General features: G+C 37.5%; 1 protein-coding gene across 6 annotated transcripts in view; it reads left to right on the forward strand.

Annotated features, from left to right (window-relative positions):
- The window catches only part of ATP11A (ATPase phospholipid transporting 11A), a 225,544-nt gene extending 205,609 nt beyond the window's left edge, over positions 1 to 19,935 (forward strand). For 3 of the 6 annotated variants that reach the window (XM_073350104.1, XM_073350114.1, XM_073350124.1), the window contains 4 exons: positions 4,569 to 4,634; positions 5,815 to 5,918; positions 9,446 to 9,611; positions 17,688 to 19,935. In XM_073350104.1, the coding sequence (XP_073206205.1) occupies positions 4,569 to 4,634; positions 5,815 to 5,918; positions 9,446 to 9,611; positions 17,688 to 17,945 (594 nt within the window). In that variant the 3' untranslated portion in view covers positions 17,946 to 19,935. Of the gene's footprint in view, positions 1 to 4,568; positions 4,635 to 5,814; positions 5,919 to 9,445; positions 9,612 to 11,548; positions 11,638 to 14,603; positions 14,709 to 17,687 lie in introns of all 6 variants that reach the window. The other 3 variants (XM_073350134.1, XM_073350141.1, XM_073350151.1) reach the window with 2 other exon arrangements.
- Positions 19,936 to 21,492: the final 1,557 nt, after the last annotated feature.

Genomic DNA, 21,492 nt, shown 5'->3' on the forward strand with positions numbered 1-21,492 from the left:
GGGGCCGGTTTTATTCAATATCTTCATAAATGATCTGGAGGATGGTGTGGATTGCACTCTCAGCAAATTTGCGGATGATACTAAACTGGGAGGAGTGGTAGATACACTGGAGGGGAGGGATAGGATACAGAAGGACCTAGACCAATTGGAAGATTGGGCCAAAAGGAATCTGATGAGGTTCAATAAGGATAAGTGCAGGGTCCTGCACTTAGGACGGAAGAACCCAATGCACAGCTACAGACTAGGGACCGAATGGCTAGGCAGCAGTTCTGCGGAAAAGGACCTAGGGGTGACAGTGGACGAGAAGCTGGATATGAGTCAGCAGTGTGCCCTTGTTGCCAAGAAGGCCAATGGCATTTTGGGATGTATAAGTAGGGGCATAGCGAGCAGATCGAGGGACGTGATCGTTCCCCTCTATTCGACATTGGTGAGGCCTCATCTGGAGTACTGTGTCCAGTTTTGGGCCCCACACTTCAAGAAGGATGTGGATAAATTGGAGAGAGTCCAGCAAGGGCAACAAAAATGATTAGGGGACTGGAACACATGAGTTATGAGGAGAGGCTGAGGGAGCTGGGATTGTTTAGTCTGCAGAAGAGAAGAATGAGGGGGGATTTGATAGCTGCTTTCAACTACCTGAAAGGGGGTTCCAAAGAGGATGGCTCTAGACTGTTCTCAATGGTAGCAGATGACAGAACGAGGAGTAATGGTCTCAAGTTGCAGTGGGGGAGGTTTAGATTGGATATTAGGAAAAACTTCTTCACTAAGAGGGTGGTGAAACACTGGAATGCGTTACCTAGGGAGGTGGTAGAATCTCCTTCCTTAGAGGTTTTTAAGGTCAGGCTTGACAAAGCCCTGGCTGGGATGATTTAACTGGGAATTGGTCCTGCTTCGAGCAGGGGGTTGGACTAGATGACCTTCTGGGGTCCCTTCCAACCCTGATATTCTATGATTCTATGATTCTATGACAATGAGGTCAGAAGCAGAATGAAAGTGAGGACAAAGGGAGTAGGAGCATATCATAGCAAACCAGCAAACAGAACACAATACCCAGAATTTGAAGTAAAATGTTCACCATCTGGGTTTGATACACCTTCTTTTACTGGGAATCTGGACTTGCCATCCCACAAAGTCTGCTGAGCACTATACATACAAGCATTCAAACTGGTACCAGATCTTCAAGTTCTTATTCTGTCAGAGAGGTGCCTAGACCAGCATCTAATTACTTGAATATCTAATTGCTGGAAGAAAGTCAGCATGTGTTGGCATGACCCGAAGTCCTGAACAAGTCAACTAACTAAAGGGTTAAAGAGTCCAGCCTAGCCTCTCTAATCAAGAAGTGAACTGAATTTTTCAGAAGTGGCACACACAATAGTACAGCCATGAGCATGGCCATGTCAAAATCAAGTTGATTACCAAAACGAAACCTCAGTAAATCAAAATCCTTCAGGTTGTACAGGTAAGAGGATTAAATGCAGAAGGTCTGACTAGTGAATGAAAGGTGCCACATAGGCTTAAATAAAGAAATTAGATAGATGTGAAAGTCCTGATTATGGAGGAACAGACAATCACTTTAATATTTCAGTCGTTCATTGCTTTAATGTTTCTTCGTCTTAAACACCATGCACACAGATAAATTTGGATGAACTGTTGAAATGTTGTATTGAATGTAAAATATCAAGAAGTTAAAATACAGCCGCATGTGATCTTAGTTTCAATGGAATTAACTTAAGATAAATGAGAAATCAACACTGTGGGATAACATATGGTTGAAGGTATCCTTTCTAACTGAGATTCAGAATCTGATATTGGGTATGATGAAGTTTGAGTACTGGTCTATGTAAAATGAGTGGATGGTGTCTGTCTACTTTCTCGTGGAGAGGTGTCCACATCAAAGAAACTACTAGCACAGCTGGCAGTGAGGCACCATTGCTGGAAGGTTCAGTGGAGATACAAAGGATCACCATGTGAAAAAGGGAAGTTATCATCCCTGGAGGTGACGCCATGTGTTATCAACCCTTCAAATCAGAACTACATCAAATTGAGTGAGCCTTCACAGCTTCATATGCTCTAATGGTTATGGGACATAAATCTCTAAGGATAGTAATTTACACTTTTCATCAACACTAATAATTATTTCTGCAGAGAGCCTACTAGTCTGGAGTAAATGTGGTGAACGTCAAGGCCTGAGCAACTCCACACCTTTCTCCTCAACATGTAGTTGAGGAGTCCACCAGATCAAAGTATAGCTGGGAGGAAAGACCCTTTCTACCTGACTGTGTGCTCCTTCTAGTCTCTGCTCTGGTGCCTCTCCTGTGGAACAGGTTGCCTCCCTGATATCTTCTCAGGAAGTTGTCCAAAATCTTGTGGAGTCTCTTCCCATTTGGTTTAGGGTGAAGATTCAATGAGGTATAAGGGGCTGGTCAGGCAAGGCCTGTTCCAGTCACTGCAACACTCCATGCACAGTTTCAGTCCTACTGTCATCAGTATAGCTGTGGGAGTACTACTGCAATAGTTCTTGTCTCATTGTGAAGTAAAGGTAACAGAGACTGGTGGGAGGCATGTTGCTGGTAGAGAGGACTTTGCTGGGCAGCAAAAGCCTAGCAACCAAGTAGGGAGAAGAGCTACAAACAAACAAACAATGTAGCAAGAAGCAGCCCAGATTCCAAACTGGTGGTTTCCTTCACAGGAAATCAATTTAAAAGACACACCAAAATCTCTCTTAAACAAAATAGAAAACCTGGGATATTTTATCATAATACGTGTTGTTCAGTCTATTAAAGTACATTATTTCAAGATTTATTGTACCATAACTATAATTTCTGATAGTAGCTCAGATACCATGGTGAGGGGTGATCTTATGAAAACCTAGTTGAATAACTGAGTAGTGAATATACATAATACTCGCAAAAAGAAAAGGAGTACTTGTGGCACCTTAGAGACTAACCAATTTATTTGAGCATGAGCTTTCGTGAGCTACAGCTCACTTCATCAGATGTTTACCGTGGAAACTGCAGCAGACTTTATATACACACAGAAATCATGAAACAGGTATTGTTTCATGATTTCTGTGTGTATATAAAGTCTGCTGCAGTTTCCACGGTAAACATCTGATGAAGTGAGCTGTAGCTCACGAAAGCTCATGCTCAAATAAATTGGTTAGTCTCTAAGGTGCCACAAGTACTCCTTTTCTTTTTGCGAATACAGACTAACACGGCTGTTCCTCTGAAACCATACATAATACTATGGATTTGACCGAATATTATTAATAATCATAATATTTTGTTACAGTAGTATGTAGAAGCCTAACTGAGATTGGGACTTCATTGTACTAGATAAAACACTTACTTAGAAGTCTCTACTTTGCAGAATTTATAATATATATGGTCTTTATTTCCCTTTGTGTAAAAGCCAAAGTTATTTTGGTTGGTTGGTGGTGTTTTTGTTTTGTTTTAAGGCTCTATGTTAAAGTTGGTATCTGAAATAAATGACTTACAGTATGTCTGAAGTTTACTTAAGTAACACCTAATCTCTATTACAAATACTAGTATATGGGAAATATGCATGCCACTTCTGTGTCTTGGTTTAATAAGGCAGAAGTCATATTTATCAATTGCAACACAATTATATCTTAGTATAAAATAGCACATTTTTCATAAATCTTGGAAATGGAATGAAGTGGAAAGAAATTGTAGCTCATGTAATCTTTGCATGTCTGCCCTGCCCTCATGCAACCAACTAGCAGCCTCTGGTGCAGCATGCTGGAAGTCTACAGTCACTACATTTGAATAAGAAAATTCAGCTCAGCTCATCTGCTCCTGAGCTGTATGCTGTCTCTATCTGAGTAAGCAGCAGCTGCTCCCTCGTGTGTTGTCTGTGTTCATCTCTCAGGTCCTCTTCACATCATTTTCAAATTTCCTTCTCTGTGCCATCTATCTGAAGAATCTCGAGCATGAGATACTTCAGATATTGCATCATTATCACAGCTTCTAAAATAGATATATGTGTAGGTGTTAAAAGGTATTATGTTGGTATCCTGAACCATAAATATTGTATGCTACATAAAGCAGTGTGCATTTAGGGTAGTTGAGGTGATTTTATTTCAAGGTGCATGTAGTGAGGAATAAAAGGAAAAAAATCTAGTATCAACTACTCAAAGCTATTTTTTTTTAAAACAGTGAAGTTTATACATACCTACATTTCTATGATGCATATCACATTCTTACTTGTCCTGTTACCAACCTGATGCATTCATCAGTCTCCATGAAGACATGTGACTCCAAGAGCTAGAGAGGAGGGAGGTCAGAAAGATGGCTGTTGAGAAGACTCTGAAGATATCATCAGTGCTGTCATGGGAAACAGCGCGATGACACGCTAACTGTGCTTCAGTTTTTCTTTACGCAAAGAAAACTACCAATGAGCTTTGGGCTGAGTGTTCTGATTATGTGTATTCTGCTTGTGTGCAGCCTGAAATATGAGCAAAATAAACTGATATCCAAATAGTTTTTTCTAGATGGATCATGATACAATGAAGTACATTACCTATAATGACTTTGGACCCTTTTTTATAGATGTTTGGAAACTGGACCTTTGGAACATTGGTGTTTACTGTGCTAGTATTTACAGTTACATTGAAGGTAAGATATTCTATATTAATATTTCATCTACTGAGACTCTGGGATTTCCATCAATAGCGACAGTTGTACCCTATCGTATTTACTAAAACCAACTCTCCCAATATGGTATTTTGACTATAATCCTGCTACTTACGGAGAACTAGACATGGTTTCCTTCGGAGTTTGTCGATGCTGCTCCTGTCCAGAGCTGTTGGTATATGAAGCTATAAAAAAAACTCTGTACATTGGTTGAATCTGTGCAGGGTTACTGGCAGCTCAAGAATGAAGGATTTAGCTGGAGTTCCAGAGTTGGATCTTGACATATCATCACATTGTTGCCAATGAATTGCCAGATTGATCCTGTTTGTGGTTTGGTTTTAATTTTTAAGTTCAGCTTTCTAGCTTGTTATGGTGATGTATTCCTTTTCAGATGCATCCCTTTTCAGATGCCCTATCAAAGTTGGTTTATGTTTAAATATACTGATTTCTTACACATTCTGTATAATGAAATGAAAATTTCTGTGCAGAAATGCACATATACTTATATTTTGCTTGAGTTCCTTTCATGTGACTTTTTAGCCAGGGTATTCAAAATAGCTGATTTTACTGAGTTAATTGTTGGAATACTTTCTCCAGTAGATTTTCACTGTCAAAAGAGAGAAGCGTTGGGAGTTCATGACTTATATTTCTATCATCCAATAAGTACAGCCTATTAGATGAAAAGAGAGCATCAGTAATGAGCATCACTATGTAATTATTTGTTTGTTATAAGGGGGGAGAGAATTCTTTTCATTGTTGAGGCAGTTTATAATTGCCAATTTTCAGTAATTATATACATAAGTTTTTAACTGATATAAAGTAGGACAGTTACAGCCTAATTATAAAGAGGAACAAGAGGGAGGACGGTGAAACAATAGTCTGGGGCTGTGCTAGTAATATCTCAATGTTATAATTTCCTAATGAATAGTCAAGCCTTTGTCATGACATATACTAGATCTCAGTACAGATTAGTACTTAGGTATGGGAACTTTCTTAGGTATGGTAGAAATAGAAAGGTATCATTGTTCCCTAAAGTTCTGCAAAGATTTCTCAGATTAATTCTTTAAATAGTTCATTGATTTTCTTTGTACCTCATCTCCTGTTGAGTCTTTTATCACTTCTAAAAATAATATAAACACCAAGATGACCTGTTTTCTTTCAGCTTGCACTAGATACACACTACTGGACATGGATAAACCACTTTGTGATCTGGGGATCGTTGTTGTTCTACATTATCTTTTCCCTCCTCTGGGGAGGAATTATCTGGTAGGAACCTAGTGTGAATTGTATTGCAAATGTTATTTTCAGAAGCATAAAATAAGTTTATATATTCAACTGTGTTTTTTTTTTCAAATAAAATTCATTTAAGCTTTTATAGGTACTGTAATTTACAATACGAGTTACCAACTGAAACATGTCAGTCATGGCGATTAATGAATACTTGGCTTTTCTTTAGTTTAATAGCTGCTAAAAATGTTCTTAAAGAAGAGAAGAAGAATAGCACTCAGACTGAGTCAGTAAGCACCTGAGTTTCTGGTTGTTCTATTGTTTTAAGAAACCAAAACCTCTATTTTTAATAAAGGCTTAAGTACATATTAAAGAGGTCCCCTGTTGTGCTAATATACATACTGCAGTACATTTTCTAAATTTGTAAAATGAGTTCATGTTAAAAGGCAAGGAGTTAACGTTGAATTTCAGACACAAGCTAAATGTGTTAGTGAGTACTACATTTGTTATGATAGCTAAATATTTCTGCTATTCACCAGATGTGAATAACGTTTTAGTAAATGTTTTTCCTTTCCTTCTTCTTTGCTTAAAATATATATATTATTGCAGAATTTATGCACCACCTACTGCTATTTTTGTTACTTTATTTGTGTATTTTTATTAATACATTCTGGCAAGGTTTAATATCCACCGCTAGCAAGGAAAATGGAAAGCAAAACTCATATTACAAAACTCTTGGATGTATATAGGAGAGAATAAAGAAAAAAGAAAAGGAGTACTTGTGGCACCTTAGAGACTAACCAATTTATCTGAGCATAAGCTTTCATGAGCTACAGCTCACTTCAGGAGACTTGTCTGGTTTCATGCTTTTGGCTGCAAACAGACTATAAAGGCATATGGCTTTAGATTAAATACATTTTTAAAAAATAGCTATAAAGTGCTTTGTTTTATCCATATTTACATTTTAACAGGATAAATCAGTTGTATATAACTGAAAAATCACTATCAACTTAATTACATTATTAAAAATTGTGGGGAGGAGAATAAACATGTATGTTATAAATAACTTGATTCTCATTCTCCACCCACATACTTCCCATGGGATTCCCATGCCCAATGAACTTTTGACTACCTTCTGGATGGGAGACCTGTGTCATTTATCTCCAACAGCACATTCTGACACTCTTATTCTTTTGGTGTCTTAACTGAGTGAGCCAGCTGGTTCCCCTCGCAATCTATAAGTGGAGAAGGGGACTGTTGCTAGCTTGCATCTTGCATACCAATTTGGGACTGGGAAGGGTGGTCTGCTCCCCGCTCCCCCCAGATCAGGAAGAATCTTCTGGGAGGCAGCCTATCCATTTCTCATTTCTGCAACAGCAGGGCTCAAGGTTCCCGTTGGCCCTGTTCTTCCCTTTTGAACTGGGTCTGTACGTCTGAGGTTCCCCATGTTAATGACCTGGATGTAGAAACAGAAAGCAAATTTGCAGTGATACAAAGCTGGGAGTGGGGATTGCCAACACTTTGGAGGATAGAGCTAAAATTCAGAGGGATCTTGATAAATTGAAGAACTGGGCAATAGATCACAAAATGAAATTCAAAAAGGATAAATGTAAGGTGATACACTTAGGGAAGAAAAAACAAATGCAGAATGGGGGATAATTGGCTTGGCAGTAGCACTGCTGAGAAGGATCTGGGAGTTGTGGTGGATCACAGCCTCAACATGAGTCAGCAATGTGATGCTGTTGCAAAAAAAGCAAATGCAATATTAGGTTGCATTAACAAAAATATCACGTGCAAGTCACGGGAGATTAGGCCTCAGCTGGAGTACTGTGTCCGGTTTTGGTCACCAATATATAGAAAGGATGTAGAGAAACTGGAAAGGATCCAGAGGCGAGCAACAAAGATGATCAAAGGGATGGAATGAAAGCCATATGAGTAAAGGCTGAAGGGACTGGGAATGTTCTGTTTGGAAAAGAGGAGATTGAGGGGGGGACATGATAGCGATCTTCAAATACTGGAAAGGCTGCCATAAAAAAGACAGGAAAAAGCTGTTCTTTCTTGCCACAGAGGGCAGGACAAGAGGCAATGGGTTCAAACTACAGCATAGCAGATTTTGAGTAAATCTCAGGGGAAACTTCCTAACCATAAGAATGGTAGGACAATGTAACAGGCTGCCTAGGGAGGTAGTGGAAGCTCCTTCACTGGAGGTTTTCAAAAGGAGGCTGGATAGTCATCTGCCTTGGATGTCTCTTTTACCTTTGTTGATAAAAGTGACAATGGCTTCTTAGTCACCATATGATCATGGCCATGTACGAGATAGAATGAGTCTGTGAGGGCCGCAGGGAAAATAAATGTGTTGGGGAGCTGGTCAAGGAAATATGTAGAGTCTGGGATGTAGAAGGCATGAGATGGATGTGGGGGGAATGTGGGAGGCAGCAGGCAGACTCAGGAGGAATGCAGGACTATGTGATGACGAGGAGACTGTGAGGAGAAAGAGAAATATGGGGGGCAAATGAATGTAGGGAACAGATAGGGTACATGAGCATACAGGGAGAATGAGAATGGGGCTGTTCCCTATCCTTTCAAAGGAGGGAGGGGGATAGAATGGCGAGTTCCCCACGCACCAGCAGATAGACGAGGGTAAGTGTAGCTCTCTCCGATTAATGAACAGGGAGGCTACATTCTTGTGAGTGTATTTAAGGTTGAATTTTAAACCTGAGGTAACATACAAGTTGTGGAGGGGAGGTGTTCTTCCCCCTTAAGGTGAAAAAAATCAAAAGGCGTGTGAAAATGTTATATGTTTTTATATCCTAATTTTTCAGCCAATCATGAGTGGGGTATTTTGGGGGCATTAGGGGTCTGAGTCATGATTTTTGAACATTTGGAGTTGGCAATATTGAGGACAAATTTGGAACATTTGGAGGGGGAAGGGAGACCTGTTGAGTATCCCAGACCAGGCTGAAGTCTATTCTGTGGTTAATTTGGGGGCTGGAGTTGCTGATAATCATTCTCCTTCCATAGCCAGGGGAAGAATGATTTAGGCTAAAATATTGTACAAACTACAGTGGTTTTGATGCTAAGGGCTTGTCTACACTTACCGGGGGACCCGCTAAATCGTCCGCAAATCGCTCTCTTGTTGACTCCTGTACTCCACTGGGTCGAGAAGAGTAAGTGGAGTCGACAGGAGAGCATCTCCTGTCGACATCACATAGTGTGGACCCCGCGGGAAGTAGATCTAAGCTACGTCGACTTGAGTTACACTATTCATGTAACTCAAATTGCGTAGCATAGATCCACTTTTCCTTGTAGTGTAGACAAGGCCTGAGCCAGGCAAAAGGTGGAGGCCGTTCGAACTAAGCTTGTCTGAATTTTCTGGTTTGTTTGAATCTGAAATACAGAGTGAAACTCTGGTGGATGAACTCCCACAAACTGAAAAGTGAACTATGTGCAAATTGGAAACCGTTTCACACAACTCTGCTACTCCAGTTTTTATATTTAACAATGTTAGGAATTTTGTTCTTAGATGTTCCATTGAGGTTTAATTTCTTTTTTCTTTTTCCCACTAGGCCTTTTCTCAATTATCAGAGGATGTACTATGTTTTCATGCAGATGTTGTCTAGTGGTCCTGCATGGTTGGGTATCATTCTGCTCATAACTGTCAGCCTTCTTCCAGATGTACTCAAGAAGGTTTTATGCAGACAGTTGTGGCCCACAGCAACAGAAAGAACCCAGGTAAAAATATCTTTCTAAGTAGATACAGTGATATTTACTATGAATCCTTAAAAGTTAGAGCCCTTTAGCATTTTAGAAGCAATAAATGGAAAGAATAGAAATCATGTTTATGTTTAGTGAGAAGTATGTGTTAGTCAATTTCTGCAGTGTTGAAATTTCACTGGGAGAACTTTTTGATCAACTCTTTCATAATTTATAAGACTGTTGAGAAATAGTTGATGGTACTGATCCAGGCAGTTCATTACAGCTATATACAATGGAAAACCATGTAAAGGTGTTTCCTGAGCACAAAATAAAGCCAATAGCAAGAAGGCAAGTTTTCTTAACCAAATTCAAAGTAACTCTTTGCAAAAGCAGTTCCACTCCAATATCAAAAGAAGACTATATGAATGTTTGTTTAATTAATCAATCTAGGATTTGTAAATTTAAAAATTAATATGCATAAGATGACTAAGTAGTTTACTACTGCTAAAATATCATGTTACATGACCTATGTAATCTAATCATTTCCTAGGAAACTATATTACTCTTGTTTGCTGTCTCTAGTGAGGCTGTAGTTTTTACGAAAAATCGTGCATTTAAACCAGTTGTTCTCAACCTATTTACCATTTTGGGCCACGTATGCAGCTCTCTCTGTGTTATGTGGGCTGCATCCACACAATATATATACTATCTGTATAACACAGAGGATATCACATGGGCCACAGCTGTGTGATAATTGGCTGCAAGTGGCCTGTGGGCCGTGGGTTGAGAACCACTGATTTAAATATTACTAATTCATAATGCTGTTAGCTCTTTTCATCTATAGTTAAACTTATCTTTATTTTTGTTTCTTTCAGTACTCTTTCTAGAATTAATATTCACATATATGAGATGCATATATTCACAACATACTGAAGTACAAACACACTGACATGCACTGTAGTCACATCATTGAAAGACAAGCCTGTTTTCAGATCTCTACTTTCCCCATTCCTTTGATCAGCCAACAGGAGAAACTACTGTATAGTGTCAATGCAAAACTCCCTTACTGACGAATGAGAATGGAGCCAAACTCAGGTGGTTTGGATGGTAGCCCACAGCAGTACTGCCGAGGGCCATCAGGCCAGTTCCAACCTTAAAACTCTCATATCTGTAAGGTTTCAGAGTAACAGCCGTGTTAGTCTGTATTCGCAAAAAGAAAAGGAGTACTTGTGGCACCTTAGAGACTAACCAGTTTATTTGAGCATAAGCTTTCGATGCATCCGATGAAGTAAGCTGTAACTCACGAAAGCTTATGCTCAAATAAATTGGTTAGTCTCTAAGGTGCCACAAGTACTCCTTTTCTTTTTGCATATCTGTAAGGCAACTCTTAATGCCATTATTCTGCATTCCCTGTATGTATAAAACTATAACTGACTGATTTCTATAGGAAAACCAAGCTTGTAGGAATAGCAGAATATTGGAAGAAGATTTCTGCACAGATCAGATTATAGAATTTTTCCATTTGGACCTTTGAAGATAGGACTCTTCAGTATATGACTGCTACTTACAGAAGCTCACTATATCAACAAATCTCTGACCTCTATTTAGGCTGTGGGTGCTCACGCTAAAACCTCTAACGAGAGAGAATGAGGATGGGTTATAAAACAAAAAAATAGAAAGAGGGTGGGGGGAGGATGTATATCTAATGGCATTTCTCAGTGCCATTATGTGTTAATGTTGGAAAATGAACCAGCTGGAAAGCAGAGTGGGCTTAACACTGGCAATGTTCATTTTTTAATAAGCTCTAATATCACTAGAAAATCTTTAGCTTTTAACCAGATTTATCCCTTGTATTTCTTTCTTCTCTCTCTCTCCTCCTATCTTCCAACCTGCTTTTGCCTAAATAACCACTACCTTGCTTTAAACATACATGATGTGCACGATTACTTCCTACAATCTTCTGGGGAAATCAGAGTAAACATCAGTGCCTTTCTGTTGAGCAGTCCACCATCTTTATGCTTTCTCAGACTTCAAGCAGTCTAAGTTTCTAATGGAATAAAAGGTGATTTTTTTCTGCCTTTCTGCATGCTTGGCCATTTCATTCAAAGGACAGTAGAAAGCTTAATTATCATCAAAACCTGTTTACTGTTATCATTGTCTCCACTTCTGACTCACATATAAACTACTAGACTTAAGAGAAAAATACTTTTTTGGATTAGATTTTTCCTCCTTATGTTTATCCTAAAGTTTTTACACATCATTAGTGGTTATCTGAGTCATCTTTGTCACAGTCATTTGCATTTTATGCAGTAATATTTCTGCTTAAGGAATCAGAGATCTGTGACTGTTTCCCTCCTTTTTGAAGCACTGATGTTTCTATAGATGAATGCACATAGTGCTTGCATTGTAACTGACTATGTTGACTGTTCACCACACAAAGAAGTGATAAAGCCCTTAAGCAAGATGATATTGGTTTTACCATTATTTCTAACTTAATACAGAAATGATGGTATTAAGCTATTTAATGGCTCTTTTGTAATGTGTCTACTCCACTACCGTGGGGAAAAATGCTGCAACTCTGATCTTTTGTTCTGCAGCCATTATTTCCAGCAAACATGTTCCATTTTTTAAAGGAAAATTTCCTTGTATTCTATTTCATGAAATCCTATGCTGCTTTCTAGAAAGAAAAAACATCCATAAGATCAGAAATACTGTTGAATTCAAAATATTTAAATTAACAAAAACATTAATAGGAAATAGACTAGTGATAGATGCCCTTTTATAGAACAATTTAAGGTGAAATCATGTCCCCATTAAATTCAATAGCAAAGCTCTCATTGACTTCAATGGGGCCAGTCTCTATTTCAGATTTCATATTCATATTTTCTGACTGACCAACATAATAAATAGAATTTTTTTTAAGTGTGGTCATTTAAAAATGAGTTGTTGCATAAGTCACAGGGAGGACATATGAAGCTAATTTTGAAGTTCAAATTTTTGGCTAAAATTGTCTTCTAAATATGCTAGAATTGGTTTGAACTAGCTGCTTGAACAGCAATGATTTTTAGTTTTTGAGTCCCTTAAAATGATAAAGCCTTCTTTATAATATAGTTTAGAGGGCTTCTGCAACAGCTGAAAATATACTGAACCAATTCTGGCTCTACTGAACTTTGTATTTCTAACCTTGAGATTATTTGTGTGTGGTGAACAGCTATTTACCATCCGTTACCATTAAAAAAAAAATTTTAAATATCATTTAAAGTCTGTCACCATTTGAAGTTCACTATCAGAGGGGTGTTGTATATGCTGGGATAAAACTATCGATAATTCTGCAAAAGCTTTGGAGGAATCTATTGCTATGAGTAATTTCAGGCCAAAACCGGCATGCACCTCTCAGACAAGTAGGCTCAATAATTACAGTGAAACTATTTGCCTGTGTGAGGCAAGCTGAATTTGACCCTTTAATTTGAAATTACACGTGTATGGTGTTTTCTCTGTTATCTATCATACACTGTGGTCATGTGTTATACCCAAACTGCATTAATTTATTACATTTCCACTACCATTATTCTTTCTTCCCTCTAACTAACAGCAGAGATGTCTAATATCTGGCAACACTCATTTGAAAAATGCAAAAGCACTTCAAATTATCTTCTTCCCACTTTTTTATTGGCTCTGTAACTGACCATTATTCTAGTAATTGAAAATATTTATCTAACTCAAAAATGTCAAGCATTTTATCTGAGAGTGGTGAAGAATTTTACATTTTTGACCCATTTTTAAAAAAAACACCTTTCCCTTCCATTTGGTTGCTGACTGATATTTTCTCTTTAATATTTTGCTTCAGTCCCAATTGCAGGTCATCCACCCTGTTGTTAAACCTTTGCCCTTTGTTGTTTCTAGAGGAGCCAAAAATGGTACTTTGCTTTAGAAAGGAATAATGGGGACTCTGCATACTTCCACTTTCCTATGCGTATAGCCCTGTTGAACTAGAGTGCTTTTATTACATCAGTGACCAATAAACTATTATCTTTGTCAAGTCGTTGGCTTCTTCTCTTTTGAAAAAAAGAGGACAGGATTCTGCTGTGGAAGAACTTGAATCCCATGACAACTACATTGACCCTGAGTAGTCTTCAAAGTGACCTCCTGTAGCACCAACCCTCATCAGTTTTCAAGTGCAACTGCCTACTTCTTCAGTACAGAATCATTCTGCAAATTAGTAAAGGGGACAATTTGCTCCTTAATTTTGGTGGCTGAGCACTTTGAGCTGACAGTTCATAAATAAGGCTATGATTTTGTCAGGGAGGTCATGCCAGTCACAGAATCGGTGACTTCCAGGGACCTCCGTGACTACAGTCGGTGGCACCCAGGAGCTGCGGGGTCCTGCGGCAGATCATGGGGGGACTCTGCAGCTCCTCATTTTGTCACCGATATTTTTAGTAAGAGTCACGGACAGGTCACGGCTTCCCTGAATTTTTCTTTATTGCCTGTGACCTGTCCGTGATGTTTTCTAAAAATATCCATGACAAAATCTTAGCTTTACTCATACATAAACATTCTACCAGCATAGCTAATAGCCTTGTTCCAGGGCAGTTTTGACATTCTTATAAGCACTGTGCTCTCAAGTCATTTGATCATGTCATAAGGAAATCTCTTGTTAATACAAATAACTTTTTCTGCTGTAATTAATAAATAGTCAAAAGAGTGCAGCAGAACACATACTCATTACTAGTTAGTTATGGTACACTGTATATATCTCTGAGAGAGTGATTAGTATTCTATCAGTGGAGTTCAAAATGGGATTAAAGCCACTCTGGGTAGGCAGTATGGCTCAGGAAATTAACCTCAGGATTAGGAATATGCATTTTGCTTTAAACCTAACTTTAAAAAAAAATCTGTATTGGAAAATTTGTTGCTTTATATGACCTTGATACAACAGTTAGATTTTTATTCTTTACATCTTGACAAATTCACTCATTTCACTCATGTATTCAGCAGTAGTCTCAGTGTTTTTCCTCATCCTTGCAGAAGAGTATGAAACATAAAACAACTCTAAATGCACTGGCGAACAGCGATGGGCCACTTCTTGAAGGAACTCTTTCAGCTTCCGAGGCATAATTAGATCAATGCTAGGTAACAGTATTGCACATGTTGCCAGTTTGGAGTCATTTCTATTGGTTTTCTGTGCTATTTAAAACTAAAACTATTTCCTCCAGAGTTTTTGTTGTGCTTTACCAGTTTTGATATATGATATCATTACCCTTTTCTTGGAGATCCAAGTTTTTGTATGATGTATGTCATATCACAGGTAAGGTCTTTTTGTCTCAGACATGTAACAGTAAAGGGCCCTGATCCTGCAAAGCAATCTGCCTGCGTGGATCCATACACCCACAAGGGGTCCCATTGAAGAGGATTGGGTTTAAGAGATTAAGTATTGTATGACAATTGCTTTCATATTTATAAACTGCTTGTTCTCATGCTGTATCTGGGGTATTGAATACATAGTATACAAAGAAATAATACTTAATCATTAGCAGTTTATTCGCCATAGCCCCGGTTCTTCTCAGACACATGTATAGACCAAATGCAGACAAAACAAGACGTTAGACGTACAGAGTCTTAAAATGCTGTAGGTACTACTGAAAACTCAAACATGGAGCTCCATGTATTATGTCTTTTGTGTGATATATATTCCTGGATGAAAAACTGCATTAGAATGGCATTCAAATTGAAAGTACATAGCAGTAATTTAAGGTAAAAAAAAAACACACAGGGATTTTGTAATTATCTCCAAAACAGGCATTATAAACCCAGAAAATTTGGAGTTTAACATGTTTTGATTTCTTTTAAGGTTAAAGTACAGAAAAGCGTCGTTAAAACACAGGAAGAACCTTAATTCTGCCCTGTGGTGACACCATGCAATAACGATATAGTTACTATTAATGTATTATTCTGGTGTCTGGGGTCCCTGATTAGATTAAACTGCTTTTCAGGTTTTTTCTCTCCTGGTGTCACAACCGAAGTCACCATGGGGAACCTGTGAGGGGCGGTCAGGAAGGGTGAGTGGAAATATAGAGGGTACAGGGGTGTTCATTGGTCTTCAAAGATAGTTGTGGGAGAGGGTGTTATGTACGAGAAGGATCTTGTGTTGAGACCAGGGCTATGTATCAAGCAGGGACCTGGAGTGGGGATAGAATTCCTGTGTGCCCAGGGCAACAGTGTTTTCCCATGGTACTAGTGGAAAAGCAACATAGGGTCATGAGCTCTTCAAGCACAAAGACATTGAGACTCAGGATCTGGGTCTCCAGTATCTCCAGTCTCATTAATACCAGCTGCCTTACCCAAACAAACTCCCACCTGGACCCATGAATATACCTTGCTTCCCACTTTACTTCTTCCCATGGTTGCCTCACTGTTTCCTGATAGCAGAAAACAACAGTGGGGTAATCAAGGGAGGTCAGAGTGACAGTGTGTGAAGAGAGTGATAGGTGTGTGGGGGAGCCAAGGGGAAGCATGCAGGGAAGTGGGCTCGGGCGGCAGGGAAGCTGTGTTTTCAGATATCTTGTAACCCTGCAGAGCAAAACACAGGCACTTTATACCATTCTTAGGGGAGTTTCCCAGTTTTGCAGTGTGGACACACAAATTCTTTCTAGCCCTGGACAATCCCAAAATAGAAGACCTTGAGCTCATGACATTTTATATATAGAACAACACATCATTTTTAGAGGTATTTAGGGTAACTGGCTTTGTGGGTTGAGGGATATGAAATATAGTTCCTGTACACTTCTTTTAAAAAAAATCCTTTAAAAAAAATTTATAAAATGCTTTCCCATAAGATGCGATGTATATTTATCTGGTTTTTTCCCCTCAATTAATGCCTGTCTTTGGTCTATATATGTTGAAAAGATTCGGGGCTATATTAAATACCCCTCTGCTGAATAATTCCCTGTATTTGTCTCACTGTTTGTCTTCAAAGAGTGATTATACTGTGGAGTTAAAAAGAGAGCCTTATTGCTGGTCTTGAGCATATACAACTGGTATTTGAGGGTTGTGATTGTTATGAAAGAAATAATGTCTCAGGCAGGTTTTATAAACAGAAAGGGGATGAAATTACTAACATTGATGTTTTTTACCTCCTTTTGCCATTTTTTGTTTTGAACAGAGGAGATAGGTTTTATTAATGGTTTATTAATTTGTTAATGGTTTAGTTATTACTCACGAGAAAGTGACTGATAGCATTGGCTTGAATGCTTAAGGTTAAGCATTGGCTTAAGGTTTATTTTCCTCTCTGATATAGCTTCTTTAACCCATAAATATTAGTTATATGTGCATTTGCAGAGGAGAATAGACCACTGCTTTGGGAAGGCCCAGTGCAAATTTCCCCTCAGTCAGTGCACATGTACTTCAGTCTTGTCATGCAATACTGCTATTATTGTAGTCCTGAGTATTTCCTGGGTAGATGTTACCCATTGTGCTCAGTTATGGGGTGATTTTGTAGCATAGATAAATATTAATGGAAGATTAGACTAAGATAATACTGTGATGTGTAGTATAAATTGCTAAATAGATCCATATGTAATCCAAGCAAGATCTGAATTTAGATCTGCAGAAGTAAAGAGCTAGTGCATTTAACCCCACTGTGCATTATCATCTATTAACATAAACTAGTTGAGGAGAATTCTCTCTTTGGAAATGCTGTAGAAAATATATTAAATTATTCTGGCCTTTTTAAAATTCCTGCTACACTGATAAAAGGTCAAGGATGAAATGATATTTAAAGCAATATAGCAAATTATAATGTAAACCTGGTAATAATTCTCAAATTGAAAATAATCCTTCTAATCTCCACTCTGCTCTTTAATGAGACATTATCAACTTTATATATGAAGAATAGCTGGCTCTCTGATCTCTAAATCTAATGTAAATTAATCATGTAGAAATTGGCTGATTGCTCATCACTTTGGGATTGAAATGAACAAGCCAGACTGGTGCTCTAGTGAGCACTATGTGTGTGCGAAAGGCATAGTGCGTCTATTAAATGACATTTTTTTAGGATATTTGGCTATTTTATTGTCAATTTACTGTGTGTTATTTCTTTGGTTTTCTTGACAGATTATGTCCAGGCACTGTCGGGACCACATTTCAGAATTCACACCTCTTGCATCTCTGAAAAACCCAAGATATAGGAGCAGTGACTGCAGCAATTCCCCAGCCAGGAGGTCTAATTCTCATTCTAAAAAAATGATGTTTACGCACTGGAGAGGCAATGATTATTCAATACTTCCATCCATCTTTGGCTATTCAAATAACCGTTGCAATTCCAGTGCAAGATACTGCTACAGTGGGTCAGGTCTGGAAACATCCGTATGACAGATCACCAATTCAAGCCTTTAAGAACTGCATTTTTCTTTCTTTTTTGCAAAAACAGGAAACGTCACAGAACTGTACTAAAATACACTTGGCTTTTCCTGTCTGAAATAATGTTCAGACAAATAGGATCAAGAGCTAGAAGTATGAATCTTTCCAGGCCTGCTGGCCCCTTTTTATGTTTTGAACTGCTGCAGCAATGAACAATCTGCACAGTCTGGTACTGTGAGACTGATAGCACTAGAAATTTTCTTCATGCTATGTCAAGACGTTTGTGCGTTCATTGCTTCTGTTGTCATTAGTCATTTCTGTATTACTTGAAGTGTATAATTTAAGTCAATGACCTACATTTTGAGATCAACAGTTTTAATTTTCAGCCAGAAGCAATGACCTGAGATAACTCCAGTGAAAGTCTCTTAAAGAATATTTAACAAGTGCGGTTTCTGATTTTCCTCTGTACTTTTTTCTTTCTTTGCTCTTTCTGTAGAACAAACTGGTGTTTCCTCTGTGCAAATCTGCTTTCAAGAAACACTCTCTAATATTCACTACCTTGTAAGTGGCTAAATCAGGTCTAATATGGTTTTAAGTTAGTTTCCCCTGTAGAAAGGTAGACTAAATAAATTTTGCTTAGACTAGATACATACCATATGGAGTCAAGCTGGCTGTCAAATACATAAAACCATCAATATTGACATTTACTCAGTTACTGAATTTAAGAATTCAGCCTAAAATGTCTGAATTTAAGAATAAATTAACCAATGTTCCTATCACTTAGCTACCTCTCTGGAAAAGTGCATGTGCATGATTCTAAATTATTCATGTTAGGAAATATTGGTGGGTTAAGCTTTTTCCTGTCAATGACAGGAAATAGTTGTTCATAACCAATCTTTTATGCTACCCAAATAGAATTTTTTTAACATCTCCATTTTTGTTCCTTGATTCTTATTTTGACTTAATGGCTAATGGATCCACTATATGTATCTTATTCTGAAGAAGCCAGTATATGTTTGTTAGTCTTTTGAGACAGAACCACTCGATGGCATGTGTCTATTACTGTGGGTTAAAACATATTTCTGGTAGAAATGAGTCTGACTACAAGCTGTATGAATTATTTAAAGCATTACAGCCAGCTTGTGCTTCCAATTTCTCAGCAGCATTAATTTTACCTTGCACTGTTTTTACTTAGCTATGTACTTGCTTGGTTTTTGGCCAGTGTTTTATTTGGGGTGTAAAAATGCCTCAAGGTTTAATCGAACACTGATCAATTTTAATGTACCTATAGTTAATACCAGATAAACAATTGTTTCCATTAATGTTTCTGGCAGGCCATTAGTTAAATGTTTATTTCTAAATGGAAACTAAGTATTTGGGATGAGAGCTGCTGCCTTTATTAGAAAACTTGACCAGGGTATTGTTTGCAGACTTTTTAGTGCTGTAGATAAGGGGGAAAGGGGAGGATTTCATTTTTGTGTAAAATAACTTAGAAGTACATGTTTTTTAAATACAAGTAAAATCAATGCACTAGGAAATGTTTCACACAAACATTTACAGTGATCTCTTCATAAGAACCAGTGACCTACTGTTAAGAAACACTGGGGAAAACAGCTAGAATTTTTAAAAAGTGAATTGTGAAAACTTCATTATACCAAAGATTAGAGAGAAGAAGAAAAAAGTCTGACAACCTATTAATTGCCCTATAGAATGATATTAGGGCATCTTTACCATTTAACATGTAGCAGTTTTCAGTTTCAAACAATGCCATCATATTGGTCACATACTGTAATATTAATAAATATAAATTTATTTATATTTGCCATTGCATATTTGAATGTCGGTCAGTTAGAACTGTCCCCTATATAAAACACTGGTGTATATATTTTAAAAATATATCTTATATGGGTATACGTTTTATACCAGTAGTAGTGACAAATTTCCTGTGTGCAGTTAACAAATTATTTGTAATGTATTTTTTAGAAATCTTAAAATTGCCTTTGCACTGAAATATTTTTCATACTGTAGCTATTTATAGATCTGGTTTACGCATACATTTGTTAACACACCATTTTTATTATTTTTAAATATCTGTTTTGAAGGCTTTTTTAATATTTGAGTTTTGGCCACTTAAATTTTAGCTTACAGAGGAATTGTGGCTGAATGTTAAAATTCTAAAGAATGTTAAATTAGAAATTTAGGTCTCTTGCTCTATCAATCTCACCCAAACTACTGATGTTTTGATGCTGTTTATTATAGTAGTGATTAGTGTGATACATTTTCCGCTTATATACTATTACGCTCACTTTTTTTATTCTGTAAAGCCTCATCCTTTTCGATTTTTTTCTCATTTCCATCCTTCAGCCTTAAATCAGAAGACTTTGGCTTGATCTTGAAAATGCTTCATTCCTGCGCTGCCTACTAACAAAACAGTTTACTGCAACCTTCTTACGGCCCAACTCTTACCTAGAAATCATTGACAGAGATTTTATACAGGCTGAAACACTTTGTGTTTGGGGAGTTGTTTAAAGAACAAAATAGTTTTATTTAACAAAGTCATTTTTGGGAGGGAGAGAGATGTTTCGCATTTACTAAGTCAAAGCAGAAATATCTATTAAAACTTTTAGTTAAATAGTTGTACTATATTTGTCTGCAAAAATATGCCATCTAAATGAAAAAGGCATATGTTCTCAAAATTAATTTACACTTGATACATCTTTCCTTCAGTCCCTTGTTACTATAGCCAACCTAGTCCAATGCAGCAGATGTTAAACTCAAGAATTTCATTGTAAATGGATCAGATAGGACACACGTGTAAATGTAAGTTATATCTAAACAACATTAGAAGGTTGTATTATTAATGGGACATGGTCATTTGATGGACTTTTGTATGATGAAAGAAATTTCAGGAAGACGAAAAGAACAATTCATATAACTCCTCACTTGCCTTGTTTAAATTGTTGCAGCTTTAACAACAAAATACCTTCATAACTGCTTTTATAAATGTATTGGAATTGGTAGGCATCAACCAAATGTTTGTGAAGACTTAAAGTATTTCAAGCTTCTTAGCTACTGAAGTTCCTGTATTCCTGCAGTGGCTACTAGCAAAATACTGGAATCATTTTCATTGTATGGTACACAGTAATTAATATGGTTTGTTCAACCACTTAATATAAAAGCTTACAGTTTACTTTCTTGCTTGCATTAGCCTGTTTGTCTTGATCCCACTGGCTTGCAAGTATAAAAGGAAACAAGTTTAATTGAGGAACTGCACTATTTTGGAAAGCCAGTGGGATCATTGTGATCATGCTACTGTCTGTGAACAAAGCTTTAATGGAAATTTGTCGAAGTATTATGAAAGTGTAAGTATACATGATTCTACTTTGCAGAATAATCTAAAAATCAGTTTATGTAGCTTTAATTTTTTACCATATGAACATATACAGACTTTAAATTGTGGTGCTTCTGACTTGTTGTATTGTGTGCATATACTGTCACTTAAAATGTCCTCATTATATAATGTAAAGTAGACTCTGCAAAAGTGCTGTTGGGAATGGGG

The sequence above is a fragment of the Lepidochelys kempii genome, chromosome 1 (assembly GCF_965140265.1).
Source record: "Lepidochelys kempii isolate rLepKem1 chromosome 1, rLepKem1.hap2, whole genome shotgun sequence".
Classification (NCBI taxonomy): domain Eukaryota; kingdom Metazoa; phylum Chordata; order Testudines; family Cheloniidae; genus Lepidochelys; species Lepidochelys kempii.